This window comes from Typopeltis vanoorti, chromosome 17, assembly GCF_054136105.1.
Source record: "Typopeltis vanoorti isolate ZY-2024b chromosome 17, IOZ_Tvanoo_1.0, whole genome shotgun sequence".
NCBI classification, from domain to species: Eukaryota; Metazoa; Arthropoda; class Arachnida; order Uropygi; family Thelyphonidae; genus Typopeltis; species Typopeltis vanoorti.
Genome location: NC_143565.1, coordinates 19,849,980 through 19,869,325, shown reverse-complemented (window position 1 = coordinate 19,869,325; position 19,346 = coordinate 19,849,980). Strand labels below are relative to the sequence as shown.

The 19,346-nt window shown below is 34.2% G+C and overlaps 1 protein-coding gene across 4 annotated transcripts in view; it reads right to left on the bottom strand.

The window, feature by feature from the left end:
• Window positions 1–18,188, bottom strand: part of LOC150097209 (lysosomal alpha-glucosidase-like) — a 284,573-nt gene extending 266,385 nt beyond the window's left edge. For all 4 annotated transcript variants that reach the window (XM_090407697.1, XM_090407698.1, XM_090407699.1 and 1 more), the window contains exon 1: window positions 17,474–18,188. In XM_090407697.1, the coding sequence (XP_090263823.1) occupies window positions 17,474–18,025 (552 nt within the window). In that variant the 5' untranslated portion in view covers window positions 18,026–18,188. The remainder of the gene's footprint in view (window positions 1–17,473) is intronic.
• Between the last annotated feature and the right edge of the window lie 1,158 nt (window positions 18,189–19,346).

Sequence of the window (19,346 nt, the reverse complement as noted above, 5' to 3'; positions counted from 1 at the left end):
CTAGGTAATTCTGACCACAACTACTGCTCATCTTCTTTCCCATGCAACAATGCTTACACAGTAACTCCCACCCACACAACAATAGTTTGGCATTTATAACAGGGCCAAATTGAACAGCCTCCGAGACTATGTTTCATTCCCATAGTTGAACTATTGTTTTCGATCTTCCAATCCAAACATATGCACCGAACGTATCACCAAAGTAATCCTCATTGGCATGAAAATATACATTCTCCACACCTCTCTGAAATGCCATCACCTATCTAAACCTGGCTCTCCAAAAGCCAAGGCTGTACAAATAACAAATCAAGCATATCACAACTGGCTCAAATTTCTATCCTCCTTCAATGCCTATGCTGAAGTCCAAAAACAGATGCAAGAAAATTATCAGTACTTCCAAAACAGAATTTGAAGGCAAAAAGTCCTGTTCTCTTGCAAAAGCAATTGGTCGTAACTTTTTCCCCTACACTATTCCCACCCCTATCTTACCCAGATGGCTCAATTGCAACATCACCCACAGAAAAAGCTAATCTCCTGGTTTCACAATTGGTCTCCGATGCACGCATAACAATAGCAAACTCCCTCCAGTCATTCCAACTGCCCAACGTATAATGCCCCTGTATCCTTTTGCCAGAAAGAGATCAGAAACCTATTGTCTAAATTAGACACAAAAACGTCTCCTGGTCTTGATGGCATTTCTCCAATTGTCCTTAAGGTCTGTGCACCAGAACTGACTCCTATCCTATGCCGTCTGTACATAATCTCTTACTCCATTAGTGTATAACCCAAAGCCTGGGAATTGGCCTATATTCAACCCATTCCTTAAAAAGGAATCGCTACCATCTAACTACCGCCCTATCTCACTACCTCAGTCCTATCTAAAGTGATGGAGAAAACCATCAATTCTCAACTGCCAGTCTACCTTGAAGGTACCCAGCTATTAAGCGATCACCAGTACGGATTCCGTCGATGCTGATCAACAGGTGATATTATACTCTCATATACCACCCATCTCTGGACAAATGCCATGGAGAAATTTGGCAAATCCCAAGTAGTTGCACTTGATATCTCCAAAGCCTTCGACCGAGTCTGGCACAAAGACTTACTAAGCAAACTCCTATCATTTGAACTGTCTCAGGACTTCTGCAGATGGATTTCCAGCTTTCTGTCTGGATGCACACTATGTGTGATGGCAGACGGCTTCCTATCCTCTCGCCATCCAACTAATGGTGAGGTTCCCACAACGTTTAGTTCTCTCACCGACCATCTTCCTTCTGTATATCAATGACCTACTTCAGAAACAAATAAAACTGATTATAAACACATAGTCAAGTTAGCCGATCCTGGGCGTGGACAGCAGGGTTTTTTTGCCAGTTCATCCTGAAGGTTTTTCTCCTGCAAAGCAGGCAAACTGGCCCTGTAAACGGTTCAGTTGACACACGCCTTGACAGACATCGGATACTACCGGGAATAAGCAGCAACCACGGTATTCCGCGGGATTATCGGTTACGGAAGCTTATGCGGTAAAATGTGTAGGCCTGCGGGAAAGCGTAACATACGATGACGATGATTACTTCAGTTGACCTCCAAGCCAATACACAGTTGTGCAGATGACAGCACATTACACACCTCCCTTTCATTTCATAAATCCTACTCTACACAACTTGCTTCAATCCTCAGAACGTCAACCACCACTGCCCTTAATTCTGACCTCCAAGCCATCCTCTAATGGGGCTCAGATAACCTCGTCAACTTCAACGCTAGTAAAACCCAGTCTGTCTTATTTCTCACATAAAAAGAACCATTTTTCCCCAATGTTATTTTTGATAACACTCAAAGTCCAAGAAAAAATGAGATTTCCCTTCTCGGAATTACCCTGACATTAGGCTTCTCCTGGCATAAACACATCACAGCAATTGCATCCTCAGCTCCCAGAAAACTAGGCTTTCTCCTTCGCTCAAGACGTTACTTAACCTAGAAACAGCTGTTAATCTTATACAAATCGAAAATTTCCACAGCTATCGAATACTGCTCTCACATTTGGAGTGGGGCTCCTAAATCCTCCCTCAAAATGTTTGACTCAACACAGAGGAGAGCAATTAGACTGATAAATGATCCATCTCTTACCAACTCACTCCCCTCGTTTTCACATAGACGTTTGGTCTCTACAATGTCTCTATTCTATAAATATTTCCATGGGAAATGTTCATCTGAAACAGCATCAATAATTCCCCTACTCTGTACTAAACCCATTATCTCCGCGGTTAGCCTAGTGGCTGTGCGCTTCGCAACCATGCCTGAGGAAGAAGTGTCCTAGGTTCGATTCTGGTCGGTGACATGAGGAGCTGAAGGATCTTCCTCAGCCATAGCAAAGTTAGCCGGTCCTGGGCATGGACAGTAGGGTTTTTTTCCCCAGTTTATCCTGTGGTTTTTCATCCCGCAAAGCAGGCAAAACGGCCTTGAAAACTCATAGGATACACCGGGGCGTAGGGCTGACCACCTTATCCTGTGAACGGCTTGACGTCCGATGATTAAAACCCTCGACACCCCAAGGTAAAAGAGGGTATAAAGAAGATGAGATGAGGGAGGGGGGATGAGATTAAACGTTGACTTGAGAAAGGGGAAAGGAGGAATGCAAACTCCACAGAAAGAAAAATTTGTATGGCTGTTTTAATTATTAATCAATTCACTGAACTTTCGATGATTTTATAAATAAGTAGTCAATTCAAAAGTTAAACTGTCGGAAGAATTTCATCTACTCGACAGTCACCGAAAATTCAGTCAAACATTTCAGATAAACGTTATTCCTTTTCCGTTCTGCCCAACTATGCTATTTGTACAGATGAAACAGATACAGTTGCTATGATCCAGATCTATTTCAGTTTCTCTAGAGTCTGAATTACTGAAGCAAAAAACACGGAAGTAAATAAGAAAGACTAGTCTGTCAGTAATTGATATTATAAATCTGTTATTAGAAATTATTTGGTGTGGAACCAAATTTCTTCCTATATTTTAGGTATTTTTGTTGTACACGTATATCATAATGAATGTTATTTTCGTTTCAGTTGCATATGGAGATTTAACTGAGTGAAACAGTCCTTTGTTGATATTTCCATGATTAAATGCCATGAACAAGCATTTTCATAGCTTTCCCTATTGATAATAATACCTTTCCATTTCATGTAGCATCGCATGACATGGCTTTTCAAAATCTTTATAACAGCATTGAAAATTTAAAACACAGTAATTCTCCTATCCACCCACCACCACCAAAACAAAAGAAGTAGCAGTAGTGGTTAACAGTTTCGCATCATATCACACACATATGGTATGAAGGCGAAATGGATGAGTCACTTTTATATTGTATGGGGATTGTAAAGTATTGAACGACATTTTAATTTGAAAGAAATGAACAGTTATTCAGTCATATTACTGAAGTGAAAACAATGCAAAAAATGCAAAAATAAAATACAAAAACGAATGAAAAATAAATGAAAAAAGACACGAGACCTTGAAATTCCAATTATTTATTTTTGCAACTTAAGCTAAAATGATACTATTAAATAACACTTAAAGATACTTTACATTTACTTTTGCTTTATATTTGCTAAGTTCTATTTATGAAGAATGCAGCGAATTGTAAAGATATTTGGAACTTCTTCTTTTAAATGTGCTGTAAATCCACAGTAACGACCAAACATAGCTGGTGCTCCATCAATTGCACACGCAATAATATTTGTGAGATGAATGATGCTTTTAGCATTAAAAAAGTCTTTAACAACTTTAAAAATTGTAGGTTAATTTTCAGTTGTTCAGTAAACAGAAAATCTTCAATAATTTCTTCATTAGTATTTATATAGCGTACTTAGGCCATTAACAAAGCTTCGCTGTCACATAAAGTTGTCTCATCGAGTTGCAAAGAAAATTCTATGGTTTTTAAATCATCAAAGTTTTTTTTTTTTTTTTTCAATGTCTTTGACTATTTCATCAATTCTTGTTGATGCTGAAGTTGGGCTGAGAGGAACTGACGACGTCATATTACGTTTACCTTGGCCAATCATCCTATCTAAAACTTCATTTATAGCGGGTAAGATGAGAGTTTCGCCAATAGTATGTGGCTTTCTGCATTTGATAATTAATTTTGAAAGTTTGCAACACACAAGAAGTCCCTTCTCTTGTTGGTTACCTTAGTTTTGCAACCAATCTTTTAAGTCCAGGACAATATTTAAATTGAGTCTTTAATTCGCGAAATTACTCCACATTCTTTTTTGCTTTACTTGGATGCTTTTTTCTTAAATGCTCAATCATTCTTGAAGGCTTCATTCCTTCATTTGAGAAAGCTTTTTCACATATTAACATATTGGTAACTGCTCATTATTTATAGACGGAATAACTCCACATTTTAAATATTCCCTTAAATATTGACGACACTTTCTTTTTTCACTCATTTTAATGCGCTACAGTGCTACACAATATCAACAAAGTGCTCCACACGATACCACGGGCTAGATGCAAACCAGGGTTTCAGATAGGTGTTAAGAAAAGTAGGAGATAAAGCTCATAAAAGTAGTCGATTCTGCTGATAATAGCCCAAATTAATTATTTTGAATGTAGAAAATTCAGATCAAAAAGTAGCCCAATTACTTAACTTCAATGTAAAAGTTCTAAAAAAATAAGTAGCAAATAAATTTGAACAGTATTGCCAGACATGTTACATTAAATACGGAATTTTTTGCTTTTATTATATTAGTAGTATTATAACACTTACCTACCCCCACCTCAGTATCCCCCCTAACGCTTACCTCCCTCAGCGTTTACAGCGCCACCAACGGGCGCTACCGTCCAAGTTACGAACCACTGATCTAGAAGATGTCACGCAGGGAAGAAGTATTGGAAAGCTTGAAGAAGGCAGCAGAATTACTGATATTGCCAGAGAGTTTGGAATCTCACATAGCATTGTATACAGGTTCTGGGTAGCTTTCCACACCAATGGAATGTATTCCAGACCTTTGCTAAGAGGTCGCTCTCGCTTTAGCACGGAGCGTGAACACAGATTTTTGGTTATAAAAGCAAAACGTAATTAACGCACAACGGCAGGTCAGTAGTAGGTGGTCACTCTGAACAAGATCAAGATAAGATAAGGAATCGTGACGTCATTGGTTGATAAGAAGATGACGTCATGAGATTGGAATGTTTGAAATTTCCCTGGGGGCAGATGTGTCAGTGACATGAGATCTTGGGTTTTGGTTCGCGTATGGAATTATGGGTGATGGTAGAGATAAGGATTCGTGTTGTGATTGGTGGGACACTCTGAACAAGATCAAGATAAGATAAGGAATCGTGACGTGGTGTGTGTGTTGTTATGAGATGTAGATAAGTGACGTCATTTGTTAGTTGTAAATAAGTGATGTCATTTCTTAGTTGTAAATAAGTGACGTTATTGTTTTGAATTGAAAAGTAAGATATATTAGTGGATAAGGAATCGTATCGTGATTGGAGGGACACTTCTGATAAGATCAAGATCAAGATAAGATAAGGAATTGTGAAGTGAATATTTGAATTTAATTATATGTTGATGTCACTCAAACATGCAGTTTTTTTTTTTCTTCTATAGATGGCTGTACTAAAGGGTGGGAATTCTCAGAGAAAGTCGTAATGGCAGCAGTGTTTCGAGCTTTTCTGAATAATTAATTATATACTGTTGTCACTTAAACACACACCTTTTTTTCCCATAGTTCATCTGTATTTTCTTCTATATTCATATTCTAATTCAAGTTCATATTTTATTCATAATTTATCCGAATATTTTGATTTGTCTAAATTAAGATCTTAAAGTTCAATAAATAAATAAATAAACAAATCTTGTGTGAATTCACGGTGATTTCAAAAGTGATCTTACTTAAACATACATAAACGACACTGTTTGTTCTTTTAAGTTTACACGGCGACAGTATTTCGAGATTTTATGAATAATTTAATTATATGCTAGTGTGTCTCTATGGCATTTTAAAATAATTAAATTAAAATAAACGGACAGTTAAATGGATTACAAAACCTTTTGTATGTATTCTAGAAATTCTAGTAATAATTTAAAATTATTTACACCTTTCCAGAATGGCTCTTCTAAATACGAATATTCCAAAAAAAATATTCCAAAATAGTTGAATTTTATATCCACACCACAACATAAACACAAAAACCACAAAAAACGAAATTTCTGTAAATACTGTAATTTGAAATAGTTGAGTACTTCTTCCTTTAGATTTCAGCCCGTAGATGCTATGTTATCGTCATAAGCAATATCCCCCCAGCGAGCGGTTTCTCAAATACTTACATATGACTAAGTGATTAGCATTCACATGATTGTGATGACACTTCTTCATCTTCTTCGTTTATGATCTCTTATGCTTTTAAGCGTCGAGATTTTGCCAAAGAGATTTCCATGCCGTCCTGTCCAAGGTTTGTTGTTTTGCTTCTTTCCAATTAATTCCCTTCTTTTCCAATTTTTCTTTAATTTCCTTTTGCCAACCTTTCCTGGGTCTGCCTATGTTTCTTTTTCCTATTTTCTGGCTTTCGTATACAGTTTTTGCTAATCTTCCTTCTTCCATTCGATTGAGATGTCCAAACCATCTCATTTGGGCTTGTGTTATGAATTGATTCAGAGGTGCAACTTGAAGGCTGTCTCTTATGGTTTGATTTCTTATTCGGTCTAGTCTTGTTTTTTGTGCCACTTTCCTGAGATATTTCATTTTAATTGTTTGTAGTTTATTTGTGTTTCCTGTTGTTAAACACCAAGACTCACAACTGTTTGTTAATGTTGGTAGAAACACTGAACGGTACACTGCCATTTTGGTATTTTGGGTGACTTCTTTCTTATCTAGGAGTGGGCCTTTCATTGCATAGAATAGCTTTGTTCCCCCTCTTATCCTGTTGTTAATTTCTGTGTCTAGTCTACCATCTTCTTGTATATATGATCTCAAGTATTTAAAGGAGTGGACTTGTTCCAGTTGGTGATTCTCTATTTTTATTGTGTGTTTTTGTTGATTTCTAGATATGATCATTGTTTTAGTTTTATTTATATTTATGGTCATATTCCTTTTCTTTGTTTCTTCATGCCAAATGTTGATATTGTACTGCAGATCTTCAGCCGTATTTGCTAGAATCACTACATCATCTGCAAAAGCCATATGTGAAATCCTAGTTTCTTTCAGTTTCCTGTATCCTAAGTGGAACTTTTTTGTTTTTGTTTGGCATGCCTTTAAAATTTCATCCATTACTACGATGAAGAGAAGAGGGCTGAGGATACAGCCTTGCCTCACTCCTACATTTGTTTCAAATTCTTTTGATCTATTATTACAGGTTCTTACATAATTTCTATTACTTTTGTAGAGACTTTGTATGGCTGCTATTAAGTTATCTTGTATCTTGTTTTTCTTTAATGTTTGCCATATTAAGTATTTAGAGTGTCTGGAAACTCGGTCAAAGGCCTTTTCAAAATCTATAAAACATGAATGTAGTTCTTTTCCATATTCCAATGTTTTCTCTGATATTTGTCTAAGACTGAAGATAAGATCCTGTGTGCTTCTATTTTTTCGAAAGCCATATTGCATTTCATCCAGCGTGTTGTCCTCTATTTGATTCCTAAGCCTCGCTTCTAAAATGCGGGTATATAATTTTCCTGGAACGCTTAATAGCGAAATTCCTCTATGGTTTTCACATTTGCGGTTGTCTCCTTTCTTAAATATGGGGATTATTATAGCTACTTCCCAGTCTTTGGGAATAATTTTCTTTTTCCATACAACATTGAATAGGTGTAAAAGAAATATTATGGCTTTCGTTCCTAAATTCTTTACCATTTCTGGTGTTATTTGGTCATGGCCTGCTGATTTGCCCAGTTTTATTTTATTTATTGCTGCTAACAGTTCATTTGCATGAATTTCTTCACTCTGATCTTCTATTTTGCTTGTGTGTCTTGCTCTTAGGGTTCTATTTTTTCCATGTCCTGCATCTTCCAATAATTCTTGAAAGTACTGTTTCCATCTTTCCATGATGTCTTCGGAATTTGTGAGTAACTTTCCATCCTTATTTTTGATAAACTTTATGGGGCATTCTTTCTCTGACCTCATTCTTCTTAAAACATTATAGAAGAGTTTTTGGTTTCCTTTAAAATTTTGTTCTAAAGTATGTCCGAAGTCTTCCCAGCATTTTCTTTTCTCTGCTTTCACTAAGGTTTTAACTTTATTTCTTTGGTTGTTGTATAGTTCTCTATCAACCTGCAGCTTTGATGTTATATATATCTTCCATAATTGATTTTTCTTTTTAATTTCTTCAGTCCACCAGGGTGTTTTATGTTTCTTCTGTTTATTATTTAATGATACACCACAAATTTCTTTTCTTGTTTCTAGAAGTGTTTTGAACCTGTACCATAGGTTTTCTACATCTTGCTCTTCATATATCTTTTTCTACTTCTTTCATCTTCTCTTCTATTTTACTTTTATACTCAATGGCTGTTTCTTCTTTCTTTAGTTTGTAGTTCTTTATCTTAACATTTATTTCCTTGCTACTTTTTCTACATTTTTCAGCTTTTATTTTATGGATTGTTTCCAATACTAATAAGTAGGGGTCACTGCCTATTTCAGGACCTCTGTAGACTCTTGCATTTTTTGTATACTTCCAGTACGATCTGCTTATGATGGCGTAGTCGATTATAGATTTTTCGTTTCTATTGGGCTCTTCCCTGGTAAACTTATGGATTTCTTTATGCTTGAACATAGTATTCGCTATCACTAAATTATTTGTAAGGCAAAGATTTATTATTCTTTCTCCATTATTATTCTGGGTTATTTCTCCTTGAGATCCCAACACTTGTTTCGTTTCTTCATCTATTTGATTCCCTACCCGGCCATTAAGGTCTCCTAGTAGTATGATATGCCCTTGAACTTCTTCAATTGTTTTTTGTAAGAGTTCGAAGAATTCATCTTTAATTTCTTTATTGGCATTATCGTTTGGGCCATATGCAACAATTACAGTGAATACTTGGTTGTCTGATTTAAAATCTATAGTGATTGTCAACAACCTTTCATTTATTAGTTGCCATTTAGTAATATATTCTTTGAGATCTGGTTTAATTATGCAAGCTACCCCTTGTTTTCCCCATTCTCTTGGGTTTACCCCTGAATAGAAAAGTATATACACCCATCTTTCATTTTCTGGCAACCTTGACCTTTCTTTTTTGTTTCTGTGACTGCTAGCAAATCCAATCTTGATTTTTTAAATTCATCAATTAATTCGTTTTCTTTTCCATGTAGACTTTTAATGTTCCATGTTCCATATCTCATGTACCTTTTTCCTTGCTTTGTCGTTAACCATTTAGGCAGTTCGGCTATCTCTTTGTTATTTCTTTTAATGAGTGAAATTTTAAGGTGTGCAGGGGATTAGCCTTCAGAACCCGAGTCTGGTGGTGGGGCTGCCACCTTCGAGACCCCCAGACCGGCCTATGAGGGAAGTGCTATCTTGTTGGTCCGCGGGAGGTATTTTATTTCCCTCCTACCCTTCATAGTAACCTATGACGAGCATTCCCCGATCCGCCACCAGGGGACGCGCCCGATGGGGGTTACAGGTGTCCCCACACGGGGTGATGACACATATCCTAAAATTATTCATTCTTCGTTCCCATGGGAAATTATTGCTGTAGTAAATTAATGCTTACATTTAATTTTTTAAAACCAATATTCACTATTAATTTTACCTGCGATTCCTTGTGCTCTTAACCTATTTCTGTAACTGAAATTTATTTATTTTATTTATTTTTTTCTTTAGCATTAGTAATTTTAAGTAACGGATATGCGACAAACAAGGTTTTGAACTCACCATTGCGTTTTCTTTTAGAAATTTCTCTTGCCAGTACAACAAATAAACAGTTATTTTTTATTATTTCAAATGAATATTAGCTCTGTAATATATACTTTGTTAAATTCTATGTTACCTTTTATTTGACTGTAATATTATTAAAAAGTGGCTCTGTAAAATACCCAAATTCTTACAGTATTGTAACTTTTCAGGTGAAATCTTCTCCACTAAAATTCTGGCTATTAATTTAATACCCGATTATTCCTTTTGCTTCCAAGAGTTGACAGTTTCTTGAAATATTTGAGGGCTTGCATGAAGAAATAAGACTTTTAATTCAGTGAGTAAAAAAAAAGTCTGGTTAGTTTGTGGCATGAAATTTCACAAGGAAAAAAAATGTTATGGTCCTGATTAAATTTGTATAGCACATCAACGACACCCAATTTGTTCATTTAAATTTACACATTTTATTTGAATGAAATATTATTTACAAATTGTATTTACTAAATCTAACATACAGAAAATAAATAAATTGAAAAATACATCAAAGGTTCTTCCCATGCTTGTGGAATTGCCATCATGTGGTTTTTGACAATGTGACTCTCATCTGAAAGTTAATTTTTCATTTGGTGATCGTTGGGAATTTATTACTGTAGTAAAATTAAGGGTTGCATATTTATTTTTTTGAAACCAATGCATATACTTCTGAGAATTATTAAAAGCACAGAATCTTTCGTTATGTTTCCAAAAGCATTTAAAAGTACACATTATGTTTTCACGTTTTGGGCATCCAATTTCATTTAAATCAAGAACAGGCCTCCCTATTAGCCTCGTTAATGTTTTTGATTTTTCTCTTCCTTTGGCGAGTAATATTTGATATTTGCATGTTGATTCTATCATCCAGTTTCTTAGTTTATCCATAGATAGCAAACCAATTTCCCACTTCAGCTGATGGTTATATTTTATTAACTAAGGATTCTGTTTTTTAACTCTTTCAGGTAATTCTTTCCAACTACAAGGTGATTTTGTCAATGCATATCTTACAATAATTCCATCAGAAATACAAATTTCTTTAGGAAATAAATTTTAAGTCTTATTCAAAAGAAATTGGAAATCAATTATCCCAATGATAACTGAAAATTCGTATTTTTCACCCACTGTCGATTTTTCATAAACGATTTCCTTCATTCTTCTTCTTAGATTACTTCATATGGCACATCAAATAAATAGTTATTTATTATTATTATTATTTCACTGATTATTACTCTGATCGTATATTTTATGTTAATTTTCTGTTACAAAATTCTAAACAATTAGAACTTTTCACAAAGAAACTTTCAAAGAATTTTGTGGCTCACCCATTATTTTTACATTACCAAACACTACAACACAAAATAGCAGCTGCAGTGGATGAATGATTACCTTAAATCCAAAGTCACTCGACTCTATGGTATTTTCTTATAGTACTGTTTACACTTACCATGCCCTACCCCGACCGTTCCTTCAAAAATGAACCTTTTGCACAGATGACTCAACGACATGTTTTCACATGGTGTTGGATACACTGTTGGTGTGTTTTTATCTTACTTTGTGTGGGGAAAGGTAAAATTTGTATGTGTTATCTGGAGAGTACAAACATTTTTTCTATACCAAACTTTAAGAGTTAAAGTCACGTTTTGGGTTAATTATCTGCTATCTCTCTGTAAAACAACCAAATTCTAATAGTTTGGATTTTCGATTATGTGAACGAATTGTTTTCAGATAACTCAAACAATGTCAATAGGTAGCATTAGACAATTTCTAAAATAATCAATACATGGATATCAGTTTTCAACACTTTTTTTCCCATTTCGCATTAATTTCACAGTTGTGATTTTTTAAAAATAATTAAACAGAATTGCATTAAGATATAAAGTTGTGGATTTAAATATCAAGTTCTGATCAGAATAACAGTAAAAAATTCACTGTGGAAAATCACAACAAAAGTATATATCTTTGTTCATTTAAGTTTACAAATGCATATTTTATTTTGCTGCAATACTATTTACAAGTATATTCACTGAGAAAAATTCGAAACATGTAATTACCTAAAAATATTTCACAATATTTAGTTTAGACTCTTAATATTTTCCAAAGAGTTCAATGAATAAAAATTTTGTTACTCACTGTATCTTGGTTACATTACATCAAAATAGCTGGTCACGCAAAAGAGTTTTTAAATCAGATGCCACGGTAACCACACTTCCATACATTTGATATTGTGTCAGTCTGGAAATGACACCATGCCTCCCTAAACATTATGTGTGTTCTTTTGTCAGCAAATATACTCAAACAGCTTTTGTAAAATGTTTGTAAATGTCCCAAAATAAAGAATCTTTATCAAATTGGATGAAATCTTGAAAGTCTAATTTTACCATTGATGAATTTAAATGATTAGCGATAATTTTCCCTATGATATGAATAGATGGTAATTCAGTTTCCAAAAATAGTAAATGATTTAAATGTCATACATTTTTGGTGAAAATCTCCCAGCTTCTTCACAACTAATAGAAAAAACTTTACTTCCATCAGCTCCTCTATCATCAAGTATTAGTTCCCCATCTTGGCATTTCAGAATATAACACTCACTGAGGTCCATTTCGTAATCAACTCTTCTTTGCAAGTAGCTGAGGATATTAGACCACTACCTGCATAACTTTTCCCAAGTGGTCCTGGCTAAATACATCACAATGTACGTGTCTTCTAAAATAATAATCGGTTTCCATCCTTTTAGAGCTATCTGAAGAGTTTTTGTCTCATGCTATTTTCCTGAAGAAAGAAAATTTCAGTGACTTTTGTGGCTCACCCATTATTTTACTTTACTTTCCTGGATACCAATCACCACAACACAATACAATAGTTGCATGGGATGAACGAATTGCCGTAACTTCAAAGACACTTGACTTGTTTGTTTTTCCTTATTGTACTCTTTACCTGACCCTTAACCCTGACCATTCCTTCCAAAATGAAAGTTTCATTTTGGAAGGAATGATTCACTTGATGATTCACGGACATGTTTCTACATGCTGTTGGATATGTTGTTGATGTGAGATTATCTTACTTTGGGACATCATAGGGTAAATCTTATCTCTGTGGCTCGAAGGGTATTCTATATTATTTGTCCTTATTATGTTAAGTATTTTATCCTCAAAAAGTGTTTTTGATGTTAGATCATGTGATTATTTCTCTCAATCATATGTCCAAAACTGTTGGGATGGGGAAAAAATAGCATTAGGTGGTGGAAGTGAAAAGGTCATCAAGAGGGTGACAGAGGTCTTCCCTGCAATGCTCCCCCACCTAACCACATCACCCCCATATTCTCCCCTCTGTCTTCCAAAAGATGTCTGCTCAGCCTAGTGGAGATGAGGAGCTCATCTTTTGCGGATATCTTTTAGTGATGTCACCTCCAACTGATACTGATAACTTTGGAGGAAAAAAATTGCATTAGGTGGTGGAAGTGAAAGGGTAGTCAAGAGGGTGACATAGGTCTTCCCTGCAATACTCCCTCTCACCCCCCTCTCCTCTAGAAGATGTCTGCTAAGTCTTGTGGAGATGAGCAAGCTCATCATTTGCAGATATCTTTTAGTGGTATCACCACCAAATGATACTGATGACTTTTAGGAAAAAAAATAAAAACACCCGTTTTTTTATGATAACTTTTGGAGGAAAAAAAATAAAAAAACGCGATTTAAATTACTAATGCTAAAGAAAAAAATAAATAAAATAAATAAATTTCAGTTACAAAAATAGGTTAAGAGCACAAGGAATCACAAGTAAAATTCATAGTCCATATTGGTTTTAAAAAAATAAAAGTAAGCATTAATTTACTACAGCAATAATTTCCCACGGGAACGAAGAATGAATAATTTTAGGATATGTGTCATCACAATCATGTGAATGCTAATCACTTAGTCATATGTAAGTATTTGAGAAACATCCAAAACTTGGGAAAATGATAGCTTTTGAACAATACTGCAATTTAGGATGTGACTCATGTCATCTTCATGAAAGACCCCTTTGAAGAAAACTGCGATTTGTAGTAACCGCTCGCTGGGGATATTGCTCATGATGATAACATAGCATCTATGGGCTGAAATCTAAAGGAAGAAGTACTCAACTATTTCAGGTTACAGTATTTACAGAAATTCCGTTCTTTGTGGTTTTTGTGATTGTGTTGTGGTGTAGATATAAAATTCAACTATTTTGGAATATTTTTTTGCAATATTCGTATTTAGAAGAGCCATTCTGGAAAGATATAAGTAATTTTAAATTATCATTAGAATTTCTAGAATACATACAAAAGGTTTTGTAATCCATCCAACTGTCCGTTTGTTTTAATTTAATTATTTTAAAATGCTGTAGAGACAACAGCATATAATTAAATTATTCAGAAAAGCTCGAAATACTGTCGCCATGTAAACTTAAAAGAACAAACAGTGTCGTTTGTGTATTGTGTATGTTTAAGTAAGATCACTTTTGAAATCATGGTGAATTCACACAAGATTTGTTTATTATTTATTTATTGAACTTTAAGATCTTAATTTAGACAAATCAAAATATTTGGATGAATTATGAATAAAATATGAACTTGCATTAGAATATGAATATAGAAGAAAATACGGATGAGCTATGGAAAAAGAAAAGTGTGTTTAAGGGACACCAGTATATAATTAAATTATTCAGAAAAGCTCGAAACACTGCCACCATCATGACTTTCTCTAAGAATTCCCACCCTTTAACTGGAAAGAAATACCCCTAAATGTATTGGAAAATTAGTACAGCCATCTATAGAAGAAAAGAAAAATGCATGTTTGAGTGACATCAACATATAATTAAATACAAACATTCAAGTCACGATTCCTTATGTTATCTTGATCTTGATTTTGTCAGAAGCGTCCCACCAATCACGACACGATTCCTTATCCACTAATATATCTCCTTTTCCATTCAAAACAATAACGTCGCTTATTTACAACTAACAAATGACGTCACTTATTTACAACTAACAAATGACGTCACTTATCTACATCTCATAACAACACACACCCACGTCACGATTCCTTATCTTATTTTGATCTTGATCTTGTTCAGAGTGTCCCACCAATCACAACACGAATCCTTATCTCTACCATCACCCTTAATTCCATACGAGAACCAAAACCCAAGATCTCACGTCACTGACACATATGCCCCCAGGGTAATTCCAAACATTCCAATCTCATGACGTCACGCCCACAATGACGTCATCTTCTTATCAACCAGTGACATCACAATTCCTTATCTTATCTTGATCTTGTTCAGAGTGACCACCCTATTACTAGAATAGTTACATCTTTAACTAACACACCCTCTGACAACTTCCTACTTGAGGAAGTAGTTTCTCAACAGCTCAATAAATTAAGTTTCATTCTTCTCATGAGATTTTACTGCTACCTATGAATATTCGGATAATTAAAATCCCAGATTATGATTACTCTTTTCGCACCCATCGTATTTATTTGTTGATGCATTTCTTTGTCACTAGCAACCGATCCACCAGGTCTGTAACAACATCCCACTGTGTATTTAATCTTGTTAGACTCCACCTCACACTAGATGGCTTCTAACTCACTGCCACGTGAAAAATTGTTACTAGAATTGCAGTCATAAGTCTCAAGTCTACTGGATTTAAGATATTTGATATCATTAGCCGCACACCCCCCTTCCTCTCCTATTATGCCTATCCTTCCTAAAAATACTGTGACCTTTGCACTCGATACCAGTTAGTACTGCTGCTTCTAATAGCGAAGTCTCATTAATGGCTTCAACATGAAGTCCCAATATATTAACCAAGGCAACTCCACTGCTTTGTTTCTGAATCTCCTAGCATTCGTGTACAGATATAATCAATTACAGTAGATGAATAATCTTGAGATTAGCTTGATTTTGTTTTGGTCATTAGCAGTAACACACACACGCACACACACATAACAATATCACTAAAGTTTTTGTAGTAATATTGCTAGTCGGTATGTACTATATATATATATATATTAAAGGCCCCTTGCCTTTAATACAAAACATCATACATCCCCTTCTTAGAGATGTGTTTTGGCATTAAGGGTAAATATTAAGATTAGTGATCAGAGCTTATGCCACCTTTACCACGAGTTGCCTTGGTCTTGCACTACCTGTAGGATCAGCTAGACTTGCATCACTTGCAGGCGCAAACCTGACTTGTTTGTCTGTTTGCTTACTTGGGAAATGGAGTAAAACCAGGTTTAAAATTGCTTGGTATTTTTAACATTTATTATACCCAAGGTAAAATACTTTCTACATATATATATATATATATATATATATATATATATATATATAGGTTTTGCAACCTTTCGTGGGTCTGATATTATTTAAAAAATGAATAAATAAATAAGAATGTAAAATTAGCGCCTCAGTTCAGTGGCGCAATTAAAAGAACGATGGGACATTGCATTCTTCGACTTGAAAAGAGTGGAATCTTTATATTGAATTAAAGGTGAGTTAGCCTATCTCACACAGAAGTTGCAGGGTGTTCATATCCCGGATACAAGCAAATCGGATAGAGAACACACGCAATTTACACACCTATTAGCAAGGGGGGGGGGGGTAGATGTTATAGTGAGTATATGGTGGTTATTACTCGTGTGGATGGGGAATTAAGTAGTGTAGACAGTGGACCGTGTGAAATACCTCCAACGATGAGTCCATGGACTTCTTGAAGGGGTCACGTAATAATAGTAATAAAATTATTTAGGAAGAGAGAATTACTTATAAGTTTTATTTATATGTATTTTTAATTGCTAATCGGTTCTATTTTACACTTATGCGTATACACATATAGTGCAAATTAATTCTTATTCCTATCGTCTTCAATGTCAGTGGTTTGCATATTCTGGCCGGTTTGCCTGAATATTCACTTTCAGACGAAAAGATCTGATAAAATTTCTTCGTATTCTAGACGGAAATCACATCAGGGTCTTTCCAACCAAAGGAATCGTCGAAACTAGCTGGGCTACGGACGCCCTTAAATGCTAATATAAAAATTAAAATAGTTAATTAAAAAAAGCAAGTTATTTTCAGAAAGCCTGTTTAAAAAAAAAACTAATAATATCAACAATTCTTTAAAAGATATATCTGAAAAATAACAATCAACATATGGAACCAATAAATGCTTCTCATTTCTGTCTTTATCTAATATTGTACTAATATTACAATTTATAATAATTTATAATAACACAACCATGTGCTCTGCCTGTCCTGTACGACATTATCAGATCACGAGAAATCGAAAATGCCGGCACAATCGCATTGTCTTTTACTTAAGCGCTAAGGAGAAAGAATAGCAGTTTACACAGTCTATCAAGAAAATCTCGTAAGTTCATCTGCTCTGGCATCTAATTTCTCATAATTTTATCAAAAATTTGAAGTCCAATTTTTGATTTAATTTGAAATAGATAAATACCTCAAATACATTTTTTGTTCTCAAAATCCCTTTTTTTTTTTTTTTTTGAGAAACGCACTTAGAATATGCATATTGAAAAATTCAAAAAAGTAGCAAATTTCAACTTACCCTAATTCTCAATCTGTAATCGTCTATAAAAGCAACGTTTACACTTAAATTATTAACATCTTTTGGAAATCCCGATGGAAAAGTGCGCTCAAGAAGAGCGTATAAGCCTCTAGATGATTTTCTGATATAAATTACATTATAGCCCGTATAATTTGTAGGATAGTAACAATATGGAATGCCTAGAGATGGATTAATTTCTGCATTCTCATCAGCAATATTCGAATTCAATGGATGCCAGCAACAACCACGAGAATTGCACTTCGATTCCGATACTGGTCTGTCAGGACTACAATCAAACTTCATAAGATCTGGTATATCCCTGCACGATGGATTATTATTAGAATTATTCTGATTGGAATGATCATTTTTATCATGGATTCCAGTCACTAAATAAACAATTGCGACAATAAGTGACACCATTAATATACCTAGCATGAAGACGAGAACTATGCATTTTTTTCTTTTATACAGATTGCTCTCAGCAATGGAAATTCGGCTTTCAACACTTTCGGCAAAACGAACATTATCGTCTGATTTTTTCGAAGCGATCATTATGATTAAGAAGTTTTTTAGATCCTGAAATAAAGTTGCAAACGTTTTAAATCAGCAAATAGACAGGTAGATGGGTTATTTACGCGCCCGTATTAAAGCATTAACGCACATGCTTTTCGCTTGATAACCATGCTCACAATACGCGTTCTACACACATGCCTCACAAACAGCAGTTATCGTCTGCACAACCAACCTTGCCGATCACAGCGCTTTACCGGTGTTGCACCACTCCTCCAAACGCAAATCTTCCAATCACTGATTAAAAAATAGAAATAATAAATAATAAAAATAAATAAACAAATAAAAAATAATAAGGAAAATAAATAAATAAATAAAATAAAATAATAATGAAAATAAATAAATAAATAAAATAATAATAACAAAAATTATGTGATCCAGTAAAAAAGCAAATGATACAGCTTGAAAAATAGCGACTATTATGTAAGTTACATCCAATAGAATTCATCTTTCTTGGCTGTATGCGTATTATACACAACACATTGTTTTCTTACAATTATTTTTTCTGGTAAATTCTTAAATAAACAGTTTTTTTTTTTTTTTTTTTTTTTTTTTTTCGAAAACCAAACACGCTTACAATTATTTTTTCTGGTAAATTCTTAAAAAAAAAAAAAAAAAAACTGTTTATTTAAGAATTTACCAGAAAACATAATTGTAAGCGTATTTGGTTTTCGAAAAAAAAAAAAAAAAAAAAAAAAACATTGTTTTCTTGTTGGCGACTAGAATTATGCCTATAACGGTCTTCCCTCGGGTAGTGTAGTGCTGGATTATAAATATTACATACATTCTTTTAATTACATGCTACCTACAGTTATATTTAACACTCATATTATTAAAAGGAATGAAGTTTTAATCATTTCAAGAAATTTCAGATCCGTGGAGTCATCGTATAGCTGCAATCCATATTTCTTTCACTTTGCAGTGTTTTGATGATGCATTTATAGAAAATGTTTTCTAAATTTCACTTATTTCAAGTCGGGATTTACGTTAAAACTAGGTTTAGTGTGTTTTCGCCTCTTCTCTGTTCTCGATGTTGGGGATAGAAAAAAGTGGATATGTAGCAAGTTTTCCTTATATTGTTCTTGATTTTCGAAATCAAGAACAATATCAAGAGCAACTTTCGAAATGTACATATACACTGTAAGTACAGTTTATATTTGGATAAAATATAAAAATTATGGTAAAAATTAAAAAAAAAAAATTAAACATGAGACAATATTGTTTATTATCTATAAAATTATACAGTTGGGTATAATTCAAACTTACTTAAAAATAAAATTCATTATCATAACCTCAATAATGT